The sequence below is a fragment of the Nyctibius grandis genome, chromosome 9 (assembly GCF_013368605.1).
Source record: "Nyctibius grandis isolate bNycGra1 chromosome 9, bNycGra1.pri, whole genome shotgun sequence".
Lineage (NCBI taxonomy): Eukaryota > Metazoa > Chordata > Aves > Nyctibiiformes > Nyctibiidae > Nyctibius > Nyctibius grandis.
The window spans coordinates 14533730-14556437 of NC_090666.1; the positions used below are offsets into that span (position 1 = coordinate 14533730).

A 22708-nucleotide genomic window follows, 5' to 3' on the forward strand; every position below is an offset into this window, starting at 1 on the left:
GGGGCTGAACAGATGGGCATGGTGGGATGAAGTGTCGGTTCTTTACGGAAAGGGGAAATTCTCGGTTTGCCCAGCGGGGCCGTTGGTCATACCCCTTGGAGCGCAACCCAAAATCTTCAGCTGTCCAGCCCTGACGCAGCCCTGCAGGCGCTTCACTCGCTGTGACCCAGAAAGAGCACCATCAGATAGCTTCGGCTGGGGCGTCGCTTTTTGCCACATGTGATGGACGGACAGAAAGCACAATGGGCCATGGGGCAGCGCCTTCCCCCGCCAGCTGCTGCCATGCACACACTGGCCTTGCATGGGCAACAAACGTTGCTGGTAGGCATAAGGGATCCTGCAGCTGGAAATGAGCGTTTATGGGCATCTCAGCGGTGTAAGAAAAGCCACTGTGCATCACCAGCCTGCTCACGTGTACTTTTGCAGATCTCGGCAGCTTTTGTTACGATTGGTGAGATTAAAAAGGGTTGCAAACAGGGGGTTTCCCCATTACGTTCTTTGATGCAAAGCAGCTGTTTTATCTAGCTTCTGGTAGGTGACAGCATTTGCCTTCCTGAGGCAGCCAGCATGAGTTAATGGTGGTGTTCCCATGAATGGAGGTTTGCAGGACATGACCTTCTACATGTCGGGAGACATGAACACTTACAGCCAAATACAAATTATTTTAATAAAAGACCTAGCCAACAGTTGTTAAATATAATGGCAGTTGTTACAGTGTGACTAACTGTTGTTACTTACCATATGCAGATTTCAAATGAGACTAAAAATAGAATTGTCTCCTTTGAGTTATTTCGTAATATACTTTGTCCTCTGTGACAGCTCTTGTTCAGAACTTTTAAGAATTGCACATCATAACTTAGCTGTCTTAATACCTGATGGTTCTCCTTTTGGAGGTGAGAGAATTTAGGCAAAAACAGCCAGGCCCTGTAACATCGGGAAGAGAGAGGCATTGCACAGAAGGCAACGCTGGGAAGCTCCATAGAGTTGCCTTTCATTTCATCCTTTGGAATAATGATCTGGAATAGTCTCAAACCTGTCCCGTCCTGGACAATAGAGATGGATGAGCTCACAGGAGCTGCCACAGGCGTCAGCCATCCACGTCGGCTTCCAGCTCCTTGAACCAGCCTGGATCCCCTGTAGCACAGCACCTGCGGCAGCTGTGCGGCTACAGAAAATACTAGCCCCGAAACCGTTCTTGTGGAGCTGGTTGCCAGCCCAAAGGATGGCACAGTGGCAGCGCAGCCTGCAGTAAATAAATCGGAGAAATCTTGTCATGTTTGGTGGGAAGCATGGATCAAAGTTGCAGAGAGCGTCTGCACTTATTCAGACACTTCCAAGAGCTTCTTCCCGTGATGGCCTCTGGTTCCACCAGTGCTTTCCTGGTTGGCTCTTTTCTGAGGCAGATGGTTTTAGCAAATCTGCACTACCTTTCTGCTGGCTTAATAAGTAGAAGCAAGTTGTAGCAATAAATTATAAATGTAAGTACTCCTATTTTGCAGCAGTTCTATATACATGATGGGGTTTAGGTAGGTTTAGAGAGAAAGCAAGCCAAGCTATTCTGAAAGTTGCTAAATGCTTCTCGTTCTTAGAAACCATTCCCTGAAGGCAAAGTTTAGTAATTTGTAAAAGAAGGGGGAAAAAAAAAAAAGAAAAATCCCCACAAAGTACAGCATGTTTCTTGAAGCATGTTTCAATGCTTGTTGCTGAAGACACAATATCTGCTGCTCTCTTTTTCAAAATGCACGTCTGTAGCTAGATTTCATCAGGACAAGGAAGCATTTCATAAAAATGAACATAATTGTCAGTTGCCCAACTGTGCCAAACAGAGGTAGCAAGACCTTTGAACACGCATAACCCTCCACACCCTCTGCTTCATCTCCTCATGTCCTAACCACGGGTACCTGTCTCTGGCAGCAGCAGCTTTCTTGCCTTTATTTACCAGCTCATCTCGAAGAAGCGCCATTCCCCTGCCCTCAGGACAGCCCCGGTCCCGTGTTATGTCAGCCATGCCTTCATATTTGATTTGTCATGTCACCACGCCACTTACTCAGATACACAGACACTGGGAATGCCAGTCTACGTGTGAGGTCTGTTTCCAGTTTAGTGGGAGGTGGATATGCTCCAGCTACCAAGAAACCTGGCATGCAGCACATATGTTTATAAACGAGCGAGCTGATGCCGCGCTGCTTAATGCTGCCACTGCTGGGCTGAGCCCCTGTGCGCCACCACAGACCCCGGCTGTGACACCCAGAGGGGACCACCCCAGTGGACAAAGAGCCTCTGAGGGTAGCAGAGCTCTTCTGCTATGCGTCCTCTTGCCTTGCAATGGTACATTGAAAGGAAATGGGGTGTGGTTTGGACCTCCACGGTACCCTGAATTCCAGCTGTAACTTCTGCTCGTTGGGGCCAGTTTAATATAGAGTGGTTTAAAAGTGGCTTCAAGGACCAGCACCTCTACAGAGGCTTCTGTGGCTGAGGGACATGGGAATATGGGCACTGAGGTGTATTTATGCTTAGATATACCCTGCTTCCCTGATCTCTACTCTTCAAATCAGCACTAACCCTCTAGAGAGCCCTGGAGAGCAGGGAAGTGAGTGTTGAGGGTGATTCCCCCTCGGAGCCAAGAGTCCCAAGCCAGCACACCCTCTCCGGTTTGTTAGGAGGAGGCCATGGGCCGCAGGCAGCAGCTTACCACCAGCCGAATAACCCATGGTGCAAACAGTGTTTGTGTGCTTGCCTCTTGTCTTGCTCCAGGCCCCCTCCCACCACCTCCTCCCATAAGCAGGAATGGAAGCACTTCAAGGGCTTTGCCCGCTACTCCTCAGCTGCCCTCCCGGGCAGGGCTGGACAACCAGAGAGGTGGACCACGACCGCCACTTCCCCCTGACCGGCCAGGCTCGGCAGCACCGCCACCACCACCGCCACCTTCATCAGCTGTCAGAAACGGCTTCCAGGATCCAGGAGATGGTAAGCCATCCTCCCAGTTGTTTGCCTTTGATAGAGACCTTGTAGTGGCTTTTGGCCTTAATATGGTAAAAAGGAGTTGGGCTAGAGGCTTTGTTTCTAGTGCAGACCTATTATTTCTGATCAACAAAGGTGTTATTTGGATCTCAATTAACCCTGACAAGTAAGAATAGAGTAAATCTGCCATATGTAGAGCAGAACTGCAAAGTTGTCATTACATTCTCCAAAATAACCCTTTGAAAAATAGCCTGAAAAAAAGAAACATATTCACTGTGCTTTGCTTTGCTGCAATACAGAAATAAGGCCTAAGGGGATTGTTCTGACTCTAATTCAAACCGTAGCTACACTAAGACTCTTTGGAAGTCAGAACAAGTTAGATGATGACTCAAAAGCTGAAAAACAGATGAGGGAAGAGATCGTCAGAACACTGCTGAAAATGTCAAGTATCTCTCTTTTTGCTAGTATTTATTGGAAAGGTGAGGTCCAAGATTGCTGTGTTTTAAGGATTCATCACGCTTTTCTTTTTAATTGTTTTCTATTTGCAAAGGATAGATAAATCTTTCAGCTAATTATGGGAGGCCAAAACTGGTATTTCTGACGTTTATAAGGTTAGAAAAGCAAGCAGAAAATAAAACTGTAACACTTTTGAAGCATCTTCACACATCAGATAAGGCAGGTGGGTCACAAACACATTTTTTTCTTACACAAGTCATTTGCAGGGTTCTGAGCCTGCAGCTCCTTTACACACTGGTTTCTGATTGCAGCCATTGGGAGTAAACATAGAAAAACTGGATCCCAGGAAATAAGCACATGTACAACTGCTGGGCAAAACTTGCTCAGCTGTTCATTACATTATGCAATAAAATATAACAGTATTGCAAGAAAGTTATGGTTGCAAAGTCCTGAGGCAACCAAGTGGAGAAATGGCAAAGTTTGAGATAGCCCATACTTTCTTCCCTGGGCCTCCAAATTCAAGTACAGAACAGGGCTATGTAAACGTGCTTTTCCAATTATTTCAGTGAAGAAAACTGATCAACTTTCTTTTTTCTTTAGACTCCTGTACACTTACTAAGTACATCAATAGGGGCCCTATAGTTTCAACTGGTGTATTTTCCCATGTTTGACACTAGTTACATGCAAGTTTCTCTGTCATAAATTTTATTGTAATGGCCCTAAATTTTCTTTTTCCTGTTTAAAAATTAAGAAAGAAAAAGCACCGCTTACAAGTCATTGTGCTTTTAATGATGCTTTTGAGCTCTGTATATCAACAAAGCATGAATATCAGAAAATTCTATACCCAGGAACACAATACTGTTCTGAAGTAGGAGACACTATGCATTTCCAGTAACATATATATGTATATATACGTGTGTGTATAAAAAATCAGATCTATTCTACATGGAAGGGAACATGTAGAATTTATTTCAGTGGAATTATGGCAATTTTCCTGATATGTGAGTTTGCGTTCAATTGGCCAAGTGATCAGTTAAAGGTAATAAGAGTTTTCATTCTCATACTAACTTAAAGCATCTTGTTCCGTGATTTCCCAATAGGATGCTGGTTCAGTACTCAGCTACGTAAGCATTTTGCAATATAACGTATTAAATATGAGGTTAATATCAATTGACCTTCCTGTAGCTGTGTCACAAAACTAATGAGTAAATTGTGTGGGATTTTTTTCAGATGAATGGGAAAGCAGATTTTCTTTTCATCCTATATCTGATTTGCCACCTCCAGAGCCATATGTACCTGCAAACAGAAGTTATCCCAGTAAACTAGCAAGAAGTGAAAGTAGAGGTAAGTTTGTTCCACCTCTGCTGTTGGAATTTCAGCGTATCATCCTGAAAACAATGTAGATGGGGAAGGGACTGGATGCTGAGGTTTCAAAACTTCTCAGACTAACAGCCTGGTCACTTCCACCACACAGAAAAAGTTAATGCAGGTTTGCAGGCATAAGCACTCTTAAACTTGTATTTGAGGGGAAAATTGTTTGGTTTTTTAGTCGGAACACGGATTGTAAGAGACCACTTCTGCCATTATAGTCAGCCCCCTTCTGCTACAGGCAGCCAAAACTGTAAAATCCCCTAGGACTTCCTCCTCACTTCCCATCTAAATTCATGCATAACTCATTCATTCTTGTGCCAGCATCATCCTTGAGTTTAGTTATCCTCACTCCTTGGTGTGTTAAACCCCTAATGTTTTTTAAGACAACAGTCATATCCTTCTCTCAGGTTTTGTTTTGCAGAGCTGATTAAATCAGGATGTAGGACACTGTGCTTCTAAGCTATGTTCTCTGATCATCAGGGTTGCTTCTGTATACATTTCGGTTTGATTTTGTCTCTTCCAATCAGTGTTACATGCTGTTCCAGTTCAGATCTCAACCACATCTTCTACAGCAGCATAAATGTTTCCTATCGTCATTCGTGGTATTTTGCCTGATACACCCAAGGATCAATTCACTTCTTTCACAACTGGTGACATCGGTGGCTCATAGTTATCCTGTAATCATCTGTACACTCAGATGTTTCTCCCGCTCTTCTGTTTCCAAATGATGAGGTTTTGGTTTGAAGCAGAAATTCCTGTTAGTCTCTGACCCTTCACTTTGCCCTGTTAGCTTTCATCTCATTTGTATTACTCGACGAAGACAGACGAAGTAATACATGCATTTTTTATGTTTCCTTTCATGAGTTTGCAAGAAAATCTTCATACAGGAAAAAAATAAATGTTTCATTTTTTGAAACAGCTTTGAAATGTTACTGTATTTAGAGCTTGCCACTTTCATTGACATTTGCATGTGTTGCAAGTAGCACTGAGAAAGTATGTGTGTGCATAAAATAGTCAGGATAACAAGAGCTATCAGTCTGTTTTGAGAAGGGGCCAAAGGACTAAAATACATATACAAGACATTTGGGGATAGCATTAGTTAAAAACTGTCTTTTACACTGTTTGAAGGTCTGATGTTGTTTCATAAACTCACCAGAAACTCTACAAAATGGCTAGGCAAGAAAATGAGTAGATCTTCACCAGTTACTGAATTAATGGCTTGGATGTAAACTCCCACATTAAAAGAAACCAGGAGGAGTAACACAAAAAACTTTCTTTCTCTTTTAGGTGGCTCTGGCCGAAAAGAAAGAGGTGCCCCCCCGCTTCCACCTATACCAAGGTGAAATGGGTTATGGCCCATCTTTGGGCAACGTCTGTTTTCAAGTTTCCTTCAAGTCAGCTCTCCTGTCCACATCATTGGAAAGTTGTTTTGCTTTATTTCCACTTTTGGCTTGTCAGCTGGAGAAACTTCAGGCTCTATTACAGAAGTAATAGATGCAGCTTATGAACTATAGTTGCTCAAAGCTATAAATTTTATTTGCTTATACTGTGGGCTGTCATGAAAGGCATCTTGTGGACTATACACAACATACGTGCATCATGCTTACCATGTCCAGCCCTGTCCCCTTGAGAGCTCCACAGGAGGTCTGGCTTTGAATTTAATGAGAGCTGGAACAAAGCTTTTTCATTCACTTTGGGTACAGTGGCTGTATGATTTGAATGATTAAGTAAAATCTGTTTTCTGTTTAAAAAACAGTTGCTGGGGAAAAACGTGTAGCCAAAAGTGCCCTGGATCCTTCTTTGCATGCCTAACTTGGCCCATCTGCTTCTGCAAGCCATAGACCTACTACATGGTGACCAAGAATTCATCCTAAACCTTTTCACTTCTGCTTAGCCAAGCAAATCTTACTTTAAGCAATAGATAGAACATCCTGCCCCGAGGATGGAGTGTGTCTGGCCTTGTTTTTATCTGCAGAGAATCTTCCAAAGAAAAGCACAAGTGAAGAATTCGGCAGCATAAAAATGTCTTTTTTTTTAATCTCTCTTCCCTTGTTTTTTAATAGCGTTGTGCTTATAGTCACCTAATTATTTCCTACTGTGATGCAGGCCAGCCCACAGGCATCCATGTCCTGGATTATTGTAATGCCCTCTAACTGAGACTACTTGCGAAGACTCCTCAGAAAGTAGTCTTTGGTGCAAATGCAGCCATTACTGTAGTTGCGGGCTCTTTCTGTAAAGCATTGCTAACACCAGTGCTCCACAGACTGCTTTCCAGTTGTTTATTTGGTACAATTAAATGATGGGGTTTGACTCAAAAAGCTTCCTGGGGCTTAAGACACAAGTCTCAGAGAGAGTGTGTTTGACTTGCGTTGCAGTAGAGCAGCTGAGGTCAAAAATGTGCATAAGTGAAAGCCCTTTGATGTAGTGAAGGTTGTCTGGGGTTTGTGTGTTCAAGTGGGGAGTGTCAGCTCCAGAATTTGCTGTCTGCGCTGATTCAAGAGAAAGGGGAAGGTTTGGCCTTTCGAGTTTACCATGAAGCCTGTCCTTTCGGCCTTTGCTGAAAGGAGTCTCTGCAGAGAGCTGCAAGGCTTACATTAACAGAAGAGAGAGTAAAGTATTCTAACATTGTGACAATTGGTTAATATGTTTAATGGCTTTTGAATTTTGTATATGAGAAAAGAGTTCATTGTGTGAGTGCATTTTACAAATGGATCTAAACACATATAAAATGCCTGTGGAAATTAGAGGAAGGTTATAATTCTGGATTTGAAATATTGCTGAATGATAGCTCTGTGTTAATTGGCTTCTGAAGGTTAGCTCTGAAAAATTTCTCCTCTGTCTCCTCAACAGTTTTTGTTTCTTCAACGTACTCCTTGGGATCCCTGCCAAGCCTGTATCAGCAGCCATGCTTCACAGGGTGTTGCTCAAAAAAAATAGAAAAAATAGTCATGTAGGTTAAGAAAATGTTTCTCTAGCATGGGAGACATGATGTTAAGTATGCTCTGTGGCTAGAATGAGGTCAGGCCTTGAGAATCCAGGGAATTTAGCTGAAGAGAGTCTGGACCCCACTGAAGAGTTTCTCTGTAGGGCTTTTTGCTCCGTCAGTGAGTGTGGAGGGGCAGGTCCCCTTTCTGCCCGACAGCCTGGGCAGTCACTGCAAAGGAGATGAGAGAGAGTTGGATTTGGCCAGATCAAATTTAATTTGGCCTTTTCAGTGTTTGTTTACAAAATCTGTTTAGCTGTGATAGCATTTGATTATGTACCTGTTTTTTACATTTTTATATCTAATGACCTATTTTGAGTTACTATTTATGGTCTTGAACCCGCAATTAAATGCGCAGGCGCAGGGATGTATCTACATCTAATTGCAGGATCGTGGCTGTAAGAGTTTCTTAAACAGATATTAGTGGGACCTCTATGTGACAGGTGCACCTTGGGATCAAACCTAGCGCAATAATTTGTATATGTATCTTATCGATGTCACTTAAACATATGCACTATACAAAGTGCCTGTCTCTTTGGGATATTATTATGTGAATAGAACTCCAAATAAGATTTTTAGGATAGTAACTTAAAGGATAAATTATTATATTCATGTTATTAAACCGAAGCACTTAAAACTTTCTAAGTAACAACATGTTGAATTTAAGAATACAATATTTTCAGTACCTTGACCTGCCAAATCCTTATTAATATCCAAATAGCTATGCAGCCAAAAACAAAAAAAACCTCCAGAAACTATACCTTTTCTGTAACTTACCTGCTTCCAGCGTGACTGTTTCACTTTGAGTAAGTCAATGAAAATGCTGCACATTGTTCTGCCAACTCTCATGCTGCACATTGTTCTGCCAACTCTCAGCATCATTCGAAATATCCTATATTTGATCTTTTGAACAAGGTTTTTCTGACCAGAAATTCTGGACCACTACCAAAGACTTGGCAAACCGGCTTCAATTTCACTTTAAAATGTGCTGTGTAAAAGGCCCTCAGTCAACAACCCAAGAAAACTGAGCTGCTTGGGTTTTAGCACTTCTTTGTACTATAGAAACCTCTCCAGAATGGATGTTTGGCTTATGTGTAAAATAGCTTAACAATGCAGAAAGAAGTATTTTTTCACCTAACGACAACTTTACTATTTATATCTTTTGCTATAGAAGTCACTAGATATATTCCAGAACAATGCAGCGTTTTATTATTCAATATATTGCTTCGTATATCAGTAGCTAATTACAATATGATCAGTATTAAAGTATTTATTTCACTATGAAGTGTTAAAAAAGAAGAATGCAAAACATATTGAATCAGTGGTGCCTTATGACTTTTTTAGTCAACTTTTCTATGTGTCACTAGAAAAATCAGTAGGCGTTGCTCTTCCAAGTCCTAGTGTAAATAGTGCCGACAGTAGCGTTATACAGCGTTTGAGCCAAGTCCTGCTGTGCTCGATCTGTTAACTTCAGATTGAGCTCAGTGTACAGAGAGATTATTGGATCAGTCTTTAGGTGAGATGTAGGTGGGCACTGGTTAACCTCACAATCAATTGTTGGTAGTGCTCTGAAAATTTAACCCTTTCCGCAAACCAGTGTCTCACGCTGCTGTCCATACAGCCCCGCTGACTTCAGCGTGGTTGCACAGGTTATTAGAGGACTAAATTTGATTCACTGCTTGCATTATAATATTTAGTGGGTTTGTTTCAATGGCATTGTATTATAAACCTTCACACCTCAAACTATCTTTTTATGTCATCACTAAGACTCGCATTGCGTGACACCAGCCACGGATGTTCATTTTTGTTTAATTCAAGTCAGTAAATAAAATGGGAATAACTTTTGTACCATGTGGCAATAATTTCTGCTCAGTATTTCTGGAAGAAAAGCACGTGTTATGTCTGTTATGACTTTCTGCACCAGCCATTGGGAGAAGAGATCACAGTGATTAACGTTCAGAATTGTTAAAGGAAACACAGCTTGTGATTCAGGAAGCATTTATTTCTGTAAATGAACTACTTCTTAAATAAGGTCGCAAAGTTCTTGTTTAGAAGCCAGCATTTCCCAACGCTAAGAGAATCATAAGAACGATTTTTTTTTTTTCTGCAAAACTGAACTATTAAATAAGTTCCTTAAATTGTCACTTTAAAAACTGGATGGTAGCTGCTTCTTGCAGCAACAACTGTTTACATGTGACTTGTAGAAGTAGGTCTCTGTTGGAGCAGAGGATGAGGGAACTAAACTGCTATCGTGCCTCACATATATTGTAACACAACAATTTTCTGTGCAGAAGTATGCAAAGAGAAAGGGTACTTTTTGCCTTGGAAGCAAAAAATGGAGTTGAATGATCAAACTGGGACTATCTGAAGCAGAATGTCAAATGTCAAGAGACCTAGAGAGGGCCTGTCAGCCACAGGGTGCTGGAAAGGAAGAGGAGTGCTCAAGGAAGTACAAACCAATCAATCGGCTGAATGTTGCTATCAGTACTAGAGTACAAATCAAGATATAAAACGCGCGTGTACGTAATACCACATCGCAATAGTGTGAACGCCGTTGCCTCACAGCCAGGTGCGAACAACCTGTTACGGCGGTACATTGACTCTGTGTAACATGTATTGTATGAACTTTAATCTTTCAAACAGTATTCACCAGAAAATAAGGAGAATATTACCTAAGGTATCTGATAACACAGTAAGTGTAGCTAGTTCATGGAATGGTTCTTCATGTACGTTAGGAGAAGACGGGGATCTTTCAGCCTGTAAGGTGGAAGTGTCTGGACCGTTCAGTTAAAGTGTAAACCTGGAGCGCTGGCCAAAAGGGGAGCGTTGGAGTTACTCAGCAGAAGCAGGGCACACATATATGTTCTCAGTGAGTGAGTATGCGGCAGGTAGGTATGCAGACTGAAAGAAAAAATGGAAACCGCGTGTCTTAAAAAAGGGAGTAACCCTTCAGTATGTTGCCTTTTTGAAGTACAGTTTGTATGTGATAAATGTTCTTTAGTGTAAACTAATGCATGCAAAGGAAGACCTAAATTTGGACTTCCAAAGCCCCACAAGACTATGAGAGAGATAAACATAACTTAAAACAGGCTGAGTAGAAAGTAACATGTTTTTATCAGATGCTTAAAGTTTGAACTTTTTATAAAATATTAATCTAGTTCTGTGAATATTTTTCTGCTTAACATCTATTTTGTATGTGATTTTGTTCTTATTTTTCTTTTCTATGCCAAATAAATTTTACTTTTATTTAATTGGTGGTGCAGAATGTTACATTGGGAACAACCACGGTTGCGTCCGTGACAAACACCCGTCGGCTTTAGCAGGAGTGTACCAGTGAGCCTGGCTGGAGCTGGGGCGGGTTGTTCTCCTCCCCTTCTGCCTACCGTTGCACAGCAGCACAGCAGTAATGCTCAGAGAGGACTTTGGGCCTCTGTACAGTGAAGATTAGACACCTGCAGATAAGGAGAAATAATGAGTTTGATTTAGGATAAAGAATGATTGAAAATCTGTGGTTAGTGACGCTCTACTTGCAGATGGCTATTGTGTGAGCTGTGGGCACTGGCTCTTGGCAGTGCAAGCTAGGCACTTGCCATGGGGAGATCCAAAGGAGGCTCAAATTCAGGCTGCACTTTCAGCTTCTCCACAGAAATTAGAAAGGTCATTTAAAACCCTGAGCTAAAAAGCTCTATGCTATAACTCGTCTCTCTTTCAAAGACTTAAGCAGCAGGTTTACTCTTGCGCAGATGGTGAATCCTTTGATGTCCATGGGGACTGCTTGTGGATAACTTTCATTTTACAGACTGACTGGGACAGAGACCTCGCCTTTCTTAAAAGGCCACAGACACCCATGGCTCAGGTATAATCTAGAAGCCCACCAGCCCCAGGGCTTAGGCTGTATTAAAAGAGCCATGACGGAGGGTGGAGGCTGGGAGTTTGCGAGCTGTAAAGGAGCTGGCTCAGCAGGCTGAGAGACCTTTGTTTGCAGATCTTGGTGGCTGTAGCCTTGAACCAGGGCTCGGAGGTATGAATCTAATGATCAGCTGGTACTGCCTCTCACATTTAACCAAAGGAAACGTGGTTCTTTCTGGTTTTCAAGAAATTAAATTACTTGCTTGACTTTGGGAAGGGGGAACTGAACTGAGCATGCTATGACTATGTAGTCATAACCACAACATAGTCCTTCCTCCATTTAACTCAAAAAAAGCCGTTGCTTTAAAATAAACGCACAGACTACACTGTAAAACAGTTCTGGCTGCTCCCTGCAGTTGCAGGGAGGCTCACGTGTTGCACGCAGCACACACACAAATCTCCAACCCCTTTGATCATGGTTCAACAATTTCCAATGACCTTCCTGCCTTGTATGCACAGGCTGCTCCCTTCTGCCCTCTCACCTAGCCTGACTCCATTTCCTGTTGAAAATAGTAAATTGGTCCTGGCCAGTTATCAATTTGGGGGCTAAATATTGGCCCATATGTCCCTGTACAACAATGAATGTGTTATTTAGGTTAACTAACGAAATAGAACAAGAGCCTTCAGGATTTGTATTTCTCTGACTAATGACAAGTATAATGACCAAATCTTAGCAGCTGTTTCTGCTGCCTTCATGATTCTCTGAAAATTACCCAAATATGTAACATGACATAAGCTTGATTCCAAGTTTCATTTTCTGCTACACTCTTAGAGGTCCTATACATTGCATTGTATACATAATGAACTTGCGTGGTTTACACTTTTAAAAGAGCTCATTCTTTTTGCTTGTTGAATAGGACTCTGCAATCCTCCTAAAAAGTTCAGACTTACTCTTCCAAGTTGCAAAGGTCTGGTGCATACAGTGGCACGCCAGCTTTAACATCAAGTAAGTATTTGTTTCCTAAGCAAAAATGTTTCTCCCCATACACATGAACTTCTGTCTACAAACAGAGCGGTGTCTGGGCTCCACCCCTCTTTCAAATACACCACAATAAAAATTTTGCAGAGCACGTGAGAGCTTTGGTAATCTTTTCTGTACCCTGCTGGTTGTTATGCCTCTGGGGTATCTGTGCTGCTTGGTCTACGTGTGTTTACACAAATACAGACTGCTAATCGAAAACTTTGGTGAAGCATAAAAGTAAATAAGATGGCACTTTGTCTCCACACTGTAGCTATTGCAGCAGCACTGGGAATAAAAAGCTATACAATTAATTTCTGTTACTAATATGAGCTAGTAATAGCCTCTGAACACAGGGATTATGTCCACTGACTAAGGTACAGGTCTTACAAAGACACCTCTGAGCAGAATGATTGTTTCACATTGTAGCAGTAGCAGTTCTTTGGTACTTGACTTCATCAATAATAACTTGTCTTTCTGTAACTCCCGAAAGCATTCCTCTAAGAATTTATTAATGCTGCCATAAGTATCAGAAGAAGTTTATCTGATGTCTCCCTCCCATTGCCCTTCTTGTGCCTAGGAAATCTCCTAATACAACATTCATTAGTCCAGTCATTTGCATCCTGGCAGTGTAAGTGCACTCTTCTTATGTATCAGACCCATGGTAAGCAGCTCTGCTATCACCTGCCAAAACAAAGCAAAACTGCTTGCTATCTATCTTACAGCCCCCGAAGGCTGTAGGGTGGCATCTCAATGGAAAAGAAAATGTCTCCATTGTGTTAAACTTTCAGTTTCAATGGTCAAAACTCTCTGGGAAAGACTGTGTAATGGCTTCCTTCCGTAATGGATGGAAAAATCCATCTGGATTTTTCAACTGTTAAAAAAAAGCTACTGGTTTATTCTCTTCTTTCATAGCTGATGGAAACAGATAGTTAAATATTAAAATTTTGATACCTAGGGATCTTCGTTTCAACAGAACTAGGTAGAACACAGTCATTTGAAACAGTAACGATCCTGCACACTTTTGTTATTTCCTGCATTGGCAATCAGGCTCTTAACCAATGTAACAATTTCAACAGCAGTCCAGGTACAGAAATAATCCTGAGGAAAGGCTGACTGACACAGAAATACTTTGATTAAAACACAGAGAATAAATTGGGTGGCTGCTGCTAACACTACCTGTGTCCAACATCAATCTGTCTACTGAACAAAAACATGAGTTCAGATAATCACTTCTTCAATCTTAAAACACATATTTATGGCTTAAGATACATGACTTCTGGAGAAGCTACATTCCAAATATGAAATTGAAATCTATCATGAATGCTGTCTATAGGATATTGCCAAGCTTTCTACTCCACTGCGATAGGGCACTTCTAATTTTCATAATTTTTCCTCTCTGTTTTCGCCATTCTTTTTTTCTTCCTCAAATAAAAGTTATTTCTTCAAGAATGCTGGGGTTTAGCCTACGTAAATACCCTTCTCATTTTGAATGTAGGACTGTTCTTATTTAATTTTTGCTAGAATATGGCAGAAATCCCTGCCTAAGCACCTCTAAGGTAAAGGAAGGCAAAGGGGCTGAGGACAGAGGGACTGTTGGTTGCTGTTCATCCTTCCTCTCACCACAACAGGAACCACTGATCCCTCCCTGCAGCCGGGGCAGGGTATTGTCACTGTGCAACTCCCTTTTCAAAACCATTCCCTTCCCAAAGGGGACCACTTTCGCTACCTTTTGCATTTACCTGTGTGCAAAATTGTTCCGCTCCAAGCTTGTGGGAACACTGTACATGGTAAGGCGCATAACCAGTTCCCTTCTGAAAAAGTTTTTGTGTTCATGCAAAGACAGGTGTTGAGGCAGTTCTTTATCTCACATCCTACTCAACTCGAAGTGAGTACTCACATATACAGGACTGTGAAAATGAGTCTTTCCTGTCCTCCATTCTAGCAGAAATTTTAGTAAATTCAGAGTTGCTGGTGAGCCCTCGCATGCCCCGTGGAGCAGCAGAGCCCATGCGGCTGAAGTCTGAGCAGTCCAAAGCCGTGAGAGCAAAAGGTGGCTGGAGTGCTCAGAGCACTTGTGAAGAGAGCAAGGTAAAGGCTATGGGTGAAAGTCTAGGCTTAAAACCCAGCCTCTGTCATACGTATGTTGATATTGGAACTAGAATCCCTCATAAATAATGTCCATTGCGCTGTTTGTCAGAGACTGCAGAGCCCGTTAATACTCTCTGTGCTGCCTGAATGCCAGCCCTTGCTGCAGACTGCTCAAATCCCTCTGTTGAGGGGTTTGGGTTTTTTTTTCCTCCCTATTTAAAATAGAAACTTTCACTTCTGCTATTTGGCCAGGAGCTTAGGTTACTTATGAAAGCTGGGAACCTTTGTTTGAAAAACATACAGATATCCTGTTTGTTTCCTCTAAATACATAGTTTGTTCTCCTTAGCTGTGCCTGCAGGACTGCTGCTGCTGTGCCCTCATCCAAACGCCTGTCAGCTGTGGGGTGGGTGTGTTTGCTTCAGATTATTGCTGATTTAAAACCAAAAATCTTGCTGTGTGCTTTAAAAGAATTACCACATGCTGTCTATGCCAGGACCTTCATTCCTCCCTCCCATATGCATACTGGCCACTTTTGTAGCAGGGCGGGGGGAAACTGTAAATCCATGTTTTTAGCTGCAAACATTTCTAATGTAAGTCCAAGTACAAGCATGCATCAGAAAATGAGAACCCGTGTATGGCCGTGTGTGTTTTGAACTAAGCGGGTGGGAATAGGCATGATGCACCTCCACCCGAGGAGTTTCTCCTTGTGCTGACAAATACTCTGCCTCTGACACAAGAGCGGCTCTGTGTCCTGGAAGTTATCTAAACTCTGCATCCGAGGCAAGCAGGGGCTCGATGCGTTATGGAAGAGCGTGTTAGCCAGTTAACAGCAAGGACCTTCCCTGTAAGCATCGCCAGGGAATTTTATTGTAAACACTGATTTCTAGAGCTCTCTTCGTTTATTTTTTTTTAACCAGCTTTTCTCCCCCCCGCCCCCCATTTTAACATAGAAAATTATGTATTTTTACGAAAGGCTCTGGTTTCCCCAGCAGATGAGGGCTCCCCTGACGGCGGGGCCTCGCTCGCTGCCTTCAGCGGGGCGAAGGCCCCGGCCCCGCGGCGGGTGGGCGCAGGGCCGACCGCGCTGACTCGGTTCAGGAGCTCGTTCCCGCACCACCCTGGTCACCCCCGTGGCAGCTCGCAGGGGAGCTCCGCGGGCTGGAGCCGCCTTCCCCAGTAAGCGCCCCTTCCTCTTCCCCCTCGGCCGTGACTCCCCGGCTCCCGGGGAGCCGCTGGGCCGTCACGGGGCGGCCGCTGCCCGGCGGGGACAGCGGGGGCGGTGTGTGCCCAGGCGGGCGCTAGGTGGCGCTTTGGGCTGCTGCGCCTCGTGGCGCGCCGCCCGGCCCGGCGGGTGTCCGCGGCGTCAGTGCCGACGTCAGGCCGGGGGGATGACGTCAATCAGAAATGTTTCACTGCTGGGTCATCGCTCGTGTGATGCGCAATTCCTAAGCCGTGGTCCCAGTATTTAACAGCCGGCTGTATGGCTTTGGCTATGAGCACGTGGCCGTGTGTAGGTGTAGGGCATCGTTTTGGGAACACTACACGCTGCTTCGTACAGTCCCAGGACGGTTTGGGTTGGGAGGGACCCTAAAGATCATCTAGTTCCAACCCCCCCTGCCATGGGCAGGGACACCTTCCGCTAGACCAGGTTGCTCAAAGCCCCATCCAACCTGGCCTTAAACACCGCCAGGGAGGGGGCACCCACAGCTTCTCTGGGCAACCTGTTCCAGGGTCTCACCACCCTCACAGTAAAGAATTTCTTCCTAATATCTAACCTAAATCTACCCTCTTTCAGTTTAAAACCGTTACCCCTCATACTATCACTGCATGCTCTTCTAAAAAGTCCCTCTCCAGCTTTCACTGTTGCGAAAACAGCATGTTCACTCCAGACGCATATGGCCTAATCCTCCCTGCAGTTACACAACTCTTAGGCAAGTAAAATTCCAGCACTGGCATAAAAATGATGCAACAGAATAACATATCTGACTCCACTCTGCTTCAGTTCAACTGAAAGCAGTGTGCTATTAGACCTAAACAAATAAAGTCTTTAACAAATAAAGTTTAACTGCAGCTGGAGAAGAAGGTAAGAATTAAAGCAAAAATACCTTTTTTATTGAAAATGTCAAGTGGAAGTAACAGATAGTTGTAAGAAAGTCACTCTGACAATTTTTCAGTCTTAAAACCAATATTTACTCAAATATTCACCAGAAGAAAGAAATTCCTTTGTATTGTGAGTCAAACAAACAGAAAACACAATTGGTGTGGCAATCCATATGAGATTAAAATATTGGCCACGAATTTAAATGAACTGCTGAATTGCTGAACGTAATCAGGAAAAGGTATGAAGAAGAAACAATGTCAAGGAAGAATTTGTAGGTTACAGAGAGAGAACTATGAAAAAAGTATAGGTACGGTAGCTTTATGCAGACGAATTCAGGAAGAAGAGGGTATATTAATACGCTCCTGTGACAGTGACAGAAAGGACTGAATGCTATAGCAGTGGTGAAATGAAGAAGAAATAAATGAAGAAAAAACTACTGGATTTCTGCCAAAGGAGACAATACACTGCAATCAATACATTTGTTGGATAATGTTTAAACTGTGTTCATGTAAATAATAAATAGTGGCTTGAAAAACAGTGGGATATGAGGTGATCACAAATGGAAACTTACTAAGTGGAGAGAGTTTACAGATATTTGGGTCATATTCTGAAAATATTTTCAAAGCTTTTAATTTGTGATTACAAAATTGGTTTTGTGGTTTATTTGTTTGGGTGAGGGGGGGTGTTTGTTTGGGCTTCTTTACTAATCAATTGCTTGCTGAATAAGCAACAGGTGCAGCAGATCACACATCAGAAACAGCTTATTTAATCAGTGCAGCTTGCTTGGACGTTGTTTTCCTGAGCAAAGCAGCATTTACTGACTTCTAGACAATACTGATAACTCTTCCATATTTTTTTTTTGTTTTGAAGGAATCAGGCTGAATTTGAGTAGTCTTACAGTGACTGCGGGGTAAGAGCACTGAGAACATGTAAGTAACAAGCTGCCTATGTCGAATGAATGAGTTTTCTTGAGTCAAAAAAGAGCTGTAACTTTTATGCCCTGTTCTTAATTTCACTACATACTGTTAGTCGTTTGGGTATGTGAAAGTGTAAAAAAATATTTTAAGTGTCTGTATACAGTAGATACAGCTCGAACTGTAATATGAGGCAAATGAACAAAACTTGATAATCATTTTTCCAGATAAAGCATTTGAAACAGCTATATTAAAATAGTGATTTCTTTGCGTGACTCTTGCATATTTCTCTTCCCTCCCCCAGTCAGGCTGGTTAACTTGTTAACTCATCTTTGGGTACTTGTATTTGACCTTAGCAAACTTACCTTCTTGCTGAGCCAAGTAACAGGTTGATACCCTAGCACAAATAATAGAATTTATACAGTTAGGAGGTCTCTGCAACATTGCTTTCTCTCCCCTGAAAGCAATTTCAGAAAAAAATTTCACAGTATTGAAATTATATGGGGCTATTCTGAACTTTACTGAATTCAGTGCAATCTAATTTGAACTTTTTTCTTTACTTTTTGCTTTAGAGAGGTGAATTTTACCATGCATGATGTTAGCTGTGCTTACTTACAAGAGCAGTCCATTTCAACAGACCTGAACATACATAATTATTGCTGAAGTTTTAGTTTGACTTTCTGCAAGCTGACTGTATTAGCTTCATGTGTTTTCTTTTGGCAGATATAATATTCTGAAAACTATAATTGCACCTACAGCTCTGTGACATACCAGTAACATGCTCTTGTCTCAGCCACAGAGCAAAGTGGAAGTGAGTACAGTACAGTAAACATGGATTTTGCAAAATCGGCTTGAACGTACACATTGTCTTACAAAAGATGCTATACCAAAAATACTAATTAAGTTCTTGTAACCAACATAGACAATGAGGGGTACTACTGTTAAATTGTAGATGAGCAGATAAATAGCTTTCTTGAGAAGGAAGATGTTTTACAAAAGTGTTTCAAGGTAATTGAAGTGAATGTAAACATCCAGCGCATCCCTCATCATTTCTGCATTAACGAGCTCCAAGCTTATGGGTAACAGCATCTAGGCTAGGTGTTCTCCCGGCCTCTGGGTTAGATTGCTCACAGGGACACAGATGCTGGATTTCTCATGGTGTTTAAGCCTCAAAAGTTTGGGAAATTCTTTCATGGGACTGTTAAGGGCTTTGCCTTTGACACCCCCCTCCAGAGAAGAAATCCAAGGGCCTATTGCCTGTCTACAGATTAATTTTCCTTAGGTTTCCCTTGTTGCTTAGCTGCTCATCAAACATAGGTATATTGTAAGCTATAGTTTATTTTCCAGTAACCATGTGAGACATTGCAAGTGATCAGACACCTCTAGATACAGATAAGCACTTCATGTTATTCCTGAACATCCTACACACAACTGCAAGAGAACAGACATTAGAAACCAACAAACTTTCTGAATCCTGAACTACATTTTTAGATAACCAAAGTTAGACACGCATTTTCAGATGGAGTCAGCTAAGAAAATTTAACAGAGGTTGAGCACAGGTCCCTGCCTTGTTCATTGCATTGTCCATTTACTTGTTAAGCAATGAGCAATACGAAAACAGTGCTTCTTCCAGTACTAGAGCTACAAGGCCATGTTGTCTGGAGGCATAACTCCAATTTTCATATAAAATTTGGCTCGTTGACAATAACCAAGGAGCATTGAGTAAGTATTTTTCCTGTAATTGAATATAAGGAGATTACCTAAGAAGTGCTAGTCTCTCCACCCATTGTTGTAATTACTGTGTTAGTAAGATATTTAGATTTTTCCATGCTGTTGAAAACTAGGTGCACAGCTGTATGGAAATTGCACTGAGATTATACCTGTAGATTTCCAGACAGATTTCATCCTGATGCATTTGCCAACGTTCTTGCTGTCTGCTCATCCTCTGTATTCTTATTTCTGTCTATTCTTGGAAAAGTCACTTTTTTGTAATATCCTACCGAGAGGTTTAGAGACATGTTGGTGCTACATTTTCAAATGATAGTGCTGCTTTGAAGCTCACCTGACACTTCCTATTGTGAGGCAGTGTTGTCTTTCAGTTATCACCATACCCTAACAATTTGGCTACAACTTCCATGCTAGGTCTCTGACTCTTTCTAGAAAAAAAACACCATTACTTTTAGTATTATCAGAAACAACCTGGAGAAATGTACTTGTTTAGAGTAAATTCTTGAGGGCATTTCTTCAGAATACTCCAGCGTTTCAGGCTTTACAACAAGTGCTTGCAGTTTACCAGTAAAGTAGCCTTCACACCAAGTACAAAGATACATTTGTGATGCCCTGGAAATCTGTCCAAATTGGCTCAGTTGTATGTGTTTGAAAAGTATCTTTGCATGTGGTCGCTGCTAGATCTTAAAAGCTACATTATCTGAAGCCTGTTCTCATTGAGAGTTAAGCCTCTTGTAGCTCCCATGTGGGGCCAGCCTGTGTACATGTAATTGTCATAGGTAAATGAGTATGATGAAAGCCACAGGTCAGCAGGGCGACTCATGTAATGGTTGCTCCAGCTGCTTTTCCCTGGTTGAGCTGTTGCCCAGATCAAAAAGCAGGAACTGTCTCTCCCATACACTCATTTGACTACTTTGGCAAATAAATGGATGGAAACATCTGATTTGAGTGAAAACAGAACAAAAATCAAGGGGGAAAGCAGTTCATGATTATGTATTGGGTGGTATGGGAATGCTCAAGAGGATCAAATTAACATTTTGGGGACAACTTTCAGTTTTATGTTTATTTAGTAGCTGTTGGAAAGCTTGGCTTTGCAATGCCAGCAATGGTGTTTTCTGTAATCTACAGTTAAACTGCCAAAGTTGAGTCGCCCATCGTGGAGGACAGCTGTGATCAAGAGCTGATGGACTGTATAGATCTGTCCTCTCAGTAGTTTATAGACAAACACCTTGCCTCTCCCAAACATTAGTCACACTATTATAGCTATGGTCATTGCTAGTCCAAATGTTGGGTTTTTTTCTATAAATGCAGGGGGGTGCTTTGATATTTCTGTGGGTTGGGTGAAAATCCATGAGAACTGGTGTCCATAACTGTCACCCTTAGTTTACAAAGATCTTAAAATGAAAAGGAAAGTAAACTCTATTACAAACCCAGGGTGCTGGAACACAAAGAGGCTCCACCCAAAACAAAGGTACATTCAAGGCCAGAGAAGAACATGTGGCTCAAAGAAAAAGTCTACAGAGCTTTGATTAAGTACTGGGGGAGTGGGAAGAAGGTGTCAAACAGTGAGAAGATACTGTCCTTTGCTGTTCTGGGAAGCAGGACTTTGTACAGTCTTTGGGAATGTGCACAAGTATCCTGTGTATTCAGTACTACATTAGAAAGAATTCTTGACTCCAACATTCAGTTATCATTGCTAATTATCCAGGTCAAAAGACGCTAACAAACTGTTCTTAACAGTTCCCAACCAAGTGGAGAACTGGTCCAGTGTTCCAGTTACTCATGGTGCTGTTCTGCTGGTACAGTCTGCTTAATAAAGATATCATGTTTCTTAACAGAGTATGGGGTCAAACCCTAGTGCTCTTCTTTGGTCATCTCAGAAACGGCTGCATGTCAATGACACATAGTTGCTAGGCTGCTTATAATATGTTTGAAAAATTAAAATATTCAAGAGGAAATATGCTATATTAAGTCCTACTTATTTGTTTCCGTGGATAATATTTTCCCTTATTTTTTCTTAGACAGCAGCTATAACTCACACAACATTCTTTAAATAATTAATCTAAATTCTAAATAGAATTTTATTGTCTTTTTTTCTATTTTTTTTTAATCTCATCATATGCCTTTGGTACTACAATTTCATACTTTTGAGTATTTCCTTTTCTTGGTGTTCCCCAAAAGAAAATGCAAGACTTGGGTCAAGTGCACTTTCCTGATCTAGGAGTGTGTACACGCTGGAGCTGAGATGGAAATACAGCCCTCTCTCCTGTAACTGCTGATCCCCTGGAAAATCATGCTGTTGGTTGGTGGATATCAACAGCAATTCATGAGCAGCCTATCCAGCCAAATTTACGCACTTGTAAAGTAATGCACCGAAGGGTGATCACATTTTAAATACTTTATTAAATGCTGAATCACTAGTGATCTTTTTAAGAGGAAGAAATGAGTTCAAGAGAAGGGAAGGCATAAGTTCTTACCAAGGTTTCTTAATACAGTCTGGTATGCCTCCCTTGCTGCTCCCCACAGCATGTCCCTCTAAGGCATGTCATTTCTATAGGGAAGAGTGCAAGGCAGAAAGCCAAAAAATCTGAAAGATCCCATTATGCTGGACTTCTGAAAATGAATCCAAATCTGTTTCAAAGTGGCCTTTGTCAGGTGGCAGACAGAGAAACTTTAAAATTGAATAAATTAACAAAAGAGTCTTCTTATTAGTGTTTGTGTCAAAAAAAAATCTCACCATAACATTACGGCAGGCGAGTGTTACTCAACAGGCCGTACTGACTTCCAGCGATAAATGTACATTTGTTGGCACAGCTGTGGTACAACCCCTCACCGGTCTTTCAGTTGGGCTGTGTTAGCCCAATGTTGGGACAGGGTGGGGACAGGAATGAGAGGCAGAGAGGAGGCAAGCACTGCCTTCTGTGTCGGCATTGCTGCTAAATGTCAGCTGGGATCTGTATTAAGTGTATACATTTTTAATGCAGCAACACAAAAATTAACTCATTAAGCATCAGTACCTTTAAATTAAAATGAAAGCAGACATACAATATCAACAATACAGTACCTTCTAAAAGTTTCCAACAGTCATTTTTATGCCGAGAAGCTTCTATCCCTGTCTGCGTTCTTTGTGGGATTTTCTTAACCCTTTCTTGGCCTTTCATTTAATTCCCTTAAGTGTTATTTTTGTTGTTACTACTGATATTTTTGCTCTTAATATATAGTATCTGATTTGTTT

General features: G+C 41.9%; 1 protein-coding gene across 3 annotated transcripts in view; it reads left to right on the forward strand.

Moving 5' to 3' along the window:
- WIPF1 (WAS/WASL interacting protein family member 1) overlaps positions 1–10993 on the forward strand; it is a 58338-nt gene extending 47345 nt beyond the window's left edge. For all 3 annotated transcript variants that reach the window (XM_068408208.1, XM_068408207.1, XM_068408209.1), the window contains 3 exons: positions 2755–2967; positions 4648–4761; positions 6076–10993. In XM_068408208.1, coding sequence (XP_068264309.1) covers positions 2755–2967; positions 4648–4761; positions 6076–6131 — 383 coding nt within the window. In that variant the 3' untranslated portion in view covers positions 6132–10993. The remainder of the gene's footprint in view (positions 1–2754; positions 2968–4647; positions 4762–6075) is intronic.
- Positions 10994–22708: the final 11715 nt, after the last annotated feature.